General features: G+C 45.5%; 1 protein-coding gene across 1 annotated transcript in view; it reads right to left on the bottom strand.

Annotated features, from left to right (window-relative positions):
- Positions 1 to 6,134, bottom strand: part of LOC102772948 (POU domain, class 3, transcription factor 3) — a gene marked incomplete at its 5' end in the record, with an annotated part of 6,818 nt that extends 684 nt beyond the window's left edge. The window contains one exon of the mRNA XM_006759660.1: positions 5,571 to 6,134. Within this exon, the coding sequence (XP_006759723.1) occupies positions 5,571 to 6,134 (564 nt within the window). The remainder of the gene's footprint in view (positions 1 to 5,570) is intronic.
- Positions 6,135 to 6,139: the final 5 nt, after the last annotated feature.

Consider the following 6,139-nt stretch of genomic DNA (forward strand, 5'->3'; position numbering starts at 1 on the left):
CCCGCCCCCCAGTCTCCTGGCCCCCAGGCCCGAGGGTTCCCACGATTGGAACAACTGTTATTGTTGGGCGGGGAGGCGAGCAGCACGGAGGCTGCGGGCCGCGGGGAGGTAGAAATGGTGGTGCAGACGGCTATTTCGACCTGTGTTTTAAAAAGTTTCATTGGACAATTATGGTAACCCCGCTTGAAAACTCCTTTAAAAAAAAAAAAGATTTACTCCTGGTTCCGGAAAGCCGTTATTTTTACATTGCTTTTAGGAAGATAGATGAACAAAACATCGCGTTTCCAGCTATTTTGATCTGTAATTAAATGGCAGGATCGGTTTGTATTCTCCTACGGCTTTTACAGAAGTTGCAGTGATCCAAAGTCGGGCTGCTGTGTCAGAGTGGCATTTTTATTAATGAGAACACAAAAAGCTTGCATATTCTTAGCCCTGCTTGAATTTAGTTGCTAAGCAACCGCTGTATGGTAATTCATCCGCGAAATTTAAATCTTGGAGAAAGGATCGTGCGTTTTGCTGAATGGTCGCCACGAGGAAAACAACTTGTGGGACTGGCCAGCTGGTCCGGCGGGGATGCCACCCCACCCGGCCTCCCGGCCCAGCACCCTCCGCTCCTGGACCTCCCATCTCCCCTGGAGGCAGGCCCCGCACCCGAGCGAGCCCTCTGCGTCCCCAGGGCTTCGGAGATCTGGCTGCCACTTTCCGCAGCCCCTCCCTCCTGCACCCACAGACGCGCGTGTACAGACACACACGCAGTGCACACAGCGTGTCACCACGGGAAGGCCAGTCGCCCGGAGCCCTCCTAGGTCACTCCAGAGCTGGCTCATCACAGAGCGCAGCCCCCAGCCCTCCAGAAGGCCAGGCTGCTGCCCTGGCCGGCAGTGACATCATGGGCTCCTGCTGGCCACGCGCGCCCACATTTCAGGATACTGGAACAAACACGGATGTGAAATCAAGAATGAAAGAGAGTAATCTAATTAATAGGCCATGAGCCAGGCTAACAAAATCAAAGAATCTGATTACACAAGTACCCCTCCTGCTATCTGCGCTGCCCCCACCCAAGCATCGCTGCAAGCCTCCGCAGGACTTCCTTTCCTAGACTGGAAAGTTCAGGAGCAAACCCAGAGCTCGCTGATTTCCTTACTGAAACCAAGATCAAGCCCAGGGCGGGCTCCACAGCCAGGTCACAGGGGAGACCGTAGGCCAGGAACCGAGATGAGAAGAGACTATAGAGCTTGAAGAGCTGGCCCCACACTCCTTACCTCTCACTCTCAACACAACACCTGCACTCCTTGCGGCTTATGCTGTCAGTAACTGGACAAAGAGACGAAGGCTTTTCACTCACAGTCATTTTAAGAAGACACTTTAAAAAATAACACAGCACAACTCGTTTTACTACATTACCTGGTTTCTGGGTCACCAATAACCTCAAAGTCTTAACTTCCTTTTGACACCTTCCCCAGCATGGATGTCTGTGCACAGCCAGGGACTAGGTTTTATCGTGGATACATAGCATCTGTTCTAATCTGTCCAGTCAGCCACTGCATTTCATGAAAGAATTCTGTAATTTCTACCCTTCTGCCTTGAAAAAAACCAGGTCCACCTCCTAAATAATTAATTTCAAGTCTGTATCCAGTGCCAATACTTGTTGCATCCATTTGAGAGTTTGATTAATTGCCCTGGAACTTGGGCAAACTAAACTCCATGTGGAGAGAATGCTTCTGCCTTGAGTTTAGTTCTGAAAGCTACACATTATTGATGGCTCTTACTCTATTTACATACAAATCGGTGCAAATATGCCCATCTCTTCAAATGCGTTTTGTATAAATATATAAAAGTGTCATTTTTGATTTAGCTTGAGCGGTTGATCATTTATTACAAAAATAAACGAATAAATACAACAATATATTGTTGCTTCCAACAAGATAAATACTTTTACAAATATATAATTTTAAAACAAATTTAATTGTTAAAATTATTTAAAATATTACACTTATCGATAAAACTATCAATAGTATATACTGCATTTAATATTAGAACCAATTATTCTCTGAATTTTGAAACCATTCACACAAAACATTATGAGCATGGTAGTGAGCAAACACTGGAGGCTACGAGGAAGCAGGGGGACTCTCTAAGATCGAGAGTGAAGGGTTCTGTTTTGGAACAAAGAAGCAGTCCTTGGCTAAGGACTAAAAAAAGGGCAGAGAAACAATAGCAAAATGACTATTTTACATACACCTTGAATGATTTATCGCCCAGACTCGCAGGGGAAGATGGTCGGGTGAATGAGATGGCTGAGGCTTGGACCACAGGTCAGGAGCCACAGGAGTCTGCAGACTACCAATGGGCCTAGTTTGGGATTAGCCAGATTGATGGAACAGAACTTTGTCACTTTCCTTTGGGTTGGGAGGGGAGGAGGGCTGGATTGAAATGGAGGAAACAAATGGCTACTTTACAAAGCACAAGACACTTGCTCTGCAAAGAAACACAATGACCAAATTCATTAAAAAGATCTGGTGATATATAACAATATTTTCATTATTTACGTGTATAACAATATAAGCCTCACACAAACCTCTCAGTTATAGCTGCTCTCTTTTGTTTTTCAACCATGAATTTCATTTTGTAGATACATTCAAAGGGTTGATTTTCAAAATATGGAGTGCCAGCATTAGCTCACTTTAAAAATGCAAAATAATGAAATAAAATGGTCTTGCCTTTCCAGCTTCTCCAATTAAAAGTAACTCTGTTACCCCTAAATCAGGACTTCTTCCAAAGTAATCAGCAAAGGTTGCTCTTTAATAGGAAACAGTGTGAAATCGAATGGTAGTTCTTTTGTTGTCAGCCAAATCAAGTAAGCAAATAGCTCCTAAAATTTTATACAGACCCACTGTCTAATCGACCACTGGGGAAACAGGACTTCATCTCATGTGCCAATGGTACCCATCGTTAAAAACAGCCACACCCAATCCTCAGCTTTCCAATAAGGCCTTCTTGCCTTGCCCCTGTAGACCCTCGAGAACTGATGAAGTTTATATCCACTCCAGGTTTTACATTTGCTGGGCAGGGAGATTACAATAGCAAGAGAAAGAAGGAAACAAGAAAGCCAAGAAAAGTAAATCGTGGTTTCTTATTTTCAATTTTTCTTCTTTCTGTTTAATAAATATGGCCTTTTTCAGATTTCACAAATCAAAATGATTGGGATTTTCAGTACTATCTGGTGTTTAAAATAATGCAACCCAACACACGGCCATCTGGCTAGGCTTGATTTATGAAAGTGACACAGGGTCTGTCTGGAAGAAATAACTGCTCCTTGTTGCTCGCACAGTTTTCCGGGTTTTTTAACCCCTACGTTGATATCTTAGGGGGAGGAAGTGAGGATGAGAGAAGGCAAAAAGTGAGTGACAGCTAAATGGGATTAGGGGGAAATTATCCTATAAAATCACTGCTTTATCACCCCAAATACTTTTTAAAAGTCCAGTATGAAAGGACTCAACTAAGCAGAGTCTTTAGTACTCACAACCTGAGGCATCACACTTTCGCTTTCCCACATGGTAAATATTGATACATCGATGTGATAAATGTGACCGCTCTGCAGGCTATATCTAAGGAGTGATCCAAAAGCTAAAACCCCAGGGTCAGTGAAGATACAGAATCACACTGGAGAAACACCAAAACCCAGACATGTAGACTTTTAGGTCTGAGCTGGTAATCACACCGAGGGTAAAGCAGTGGGGACCACAGTCAGGATTTTGGAACTCCATTCTTTCATTACAGAAACAAACCAACAAAACAAACCCTAAACCAGCTTAATAATTTAAACTTAATTACATAATATCAATGGAATAGTTGTAAGCTCTTCTTCACAACTATTAGTCTTCAGAAAAAGAAGAAAGAAACATAGCAATGTGGTGGGGGAGGAGAGGAAAAAGAGGCTAAACTTTGGAAAAGGGCTCTGTATTAACCATTAATAACCAGCTGGCACATTTTTTACTGGTGATGTAATCCAATCTTTTGATAAAGATGTTGAAGAACACAGGTATCTCCAAGAAAAGTAGTAAATACTCCCCTAAAAACATCCATTAAAATTACAGGAAAGGAAAAGACTGTGAAATTGACAGCTGACCAGGGAGTGCCGAGTAGTTAGAGCACTAGCAATTTCTGTCAAGTCTGTCCTTTACTCTAGATTTCCAAACACACCTTAGTGCCCCAGCGCTACTGGGCTCCCTCAGCGCTAGCACTCAAGGATATGCATTAGTAAAAAAATATTTTCCAACTATTTCTTCCCACACAGTGTTTATGCATCAGACACAGACTATTTCATTCTAACAAATTTATTTTCTCGATCAGCTCTTACGGAATCACTACTCAAATTAAATTACAATCAAATGATCACATCAAAAGATACCCTTATTACCTAACAACTGTCCATATTTTCATTTCATTTTGATTTGTGCTCGTCTGAAAAAAACACGTAATACAAGATCTGGGGAAAAATAAATTACCATTTTGCAGCAGTTCATAAGTATTCTGAATAAAATATTAAAAGAAGTCATTTAATGAAAATATAAAGCAAATATTTTTAGATCAGCAACGGATCTAACAATCTATATTGCCGTCTTTTGAAAAGTCTGTTTATTAAAACCTACCAAAAACACTGCTTGGAAATGGCAGTATTATAATCACAGCCGCAGCACCCATTCGATCAAAGTTGGCAACGGGTTGAGGAGCTAAGTCCGAGAAGTGCAGCGGCTGGTGCTCAGTCTTTCTAAATCCCTTTATGAGTCAGTCCAGAAATAAAAAATAAAAAATATTAATAAAAAAATTATTAGCGGTGGAATCGTTAGGCATCCTCCGTCCCAGAGGCAGCCCTGGCAGCCGGGCTGCGGCGGGCCTCGGGCCTACGTGGGGGCCTCTCCCACTCGGCGACGGATGAGCGGAAGTCCCCTTCGCCCCGGCCCATCCCTCTGCTCCTTCGTGATGTTTTTATTTCCAAGGTTATTCGAAGGAAACGTGTTCTTTTGGCTTTGCTCTTCAGCTTGTTAATTTCAGAAGCTGTGGGTATTATTTTTGCTGGAGACTGTTCTTTTTTTCTCCTTCCCGTTTCATAGTCAGTTTGTCCCCAAATGACTTCATATGGCCAAGAAGAGCTGGTTCCCAGCAGAGTCGTCCCTGATTCAGCCCGGTGCCTCTGCTGCTTTCAGAGGCTCCCAGGAACCAAGTCCCGGTCGGTCGGTCGGTCGGTCACTTTAGGCAGCCCTTTAGAGGGGGGGGGGAGCTTTTTTTTAAGGGGAGAGGGAGAGGCAGGTGCTAGGTGCTGTCCGCCCTCGCCCTGGGGGCTCCTCGGGGCGGGCAAAACCTGGCGAGTGCAGTTTTGGTGCGCTAGGCCTCTTCACCCTTTTTAAAAAACAACAACAAGAACAAAACCCGAAACATCACCACAGTATAAATGCGACCCCAGGATCGCCCCCTTTCTCTCTTCCGGTTTTGCTTGTGTATACCGTTTGGGTGTTTATTATATTTTGTTTGTTTGGTCCCTCTTCTCTAGGACTCAGAAACCGTCTCGCCGGCCAGTCTCTTCTTTCCTCCAGGGAGGACTTTCCCGGCTGAGAGAGGACCACTTGCGAGTAGACATCGTCGGGCGTCTGCTGCTGGATGCCGGGCGGCGTCATGCGCTTCTCCTTCTGGCGCCGGTTGCAGAACCAAACGCGCACCACCTCCTTCTCGAGCTGCAGGCTGTCGGCCAGGTTGGTGATCTCCTGGGCCGAGGGCTTGGGGCACTTGAGGAAGTGGCTCTCGAGCGCGCCCTTGACGCTCACCTCGATGGAGGTCCGCTTCTTGCGCTTGCGGCCCTGCGCCGCGATCTTGTCGATGCTCGTGGGGCTGCCGGTGCTCGAGTCCGCCTCCTCCAGCCACTTGTTCAGCAGCGGCTTGAGCTTGCACATGTTCTTGAAGCTGAGCTGCAGGTCCTCGAAGCGGCAGATGGTGGTCTGCGAGAACACGTTGCCGTACAAGGTGCCCAGGGCCAGCCCCACGTCCGCCTGCGTGAAGCCCAGCTTGATGCGCCGCTGCTTGAACTGCTTGGCGAACTGCTCCAGGTCGTCGGACGTCGGCGTGTCCTCGTCCGAGTGAGGGT

This window comes from Myotis davidii, unplaced genomic scaffold (genome assembly GCF_000327345.1).
Source record: "Myotis davidii unplaced genomic scaffold, ASM32734v1 scaffold336, whole genome shotgun sequence".
In the NCBI taxonomy this organism is placed as follows: domain Eukaryota; kingdom Metazoa; phylum Chordata; class Mammalia; order Chiroptera; family Vespertilionidae; genus Myotis; species Myotis davidii.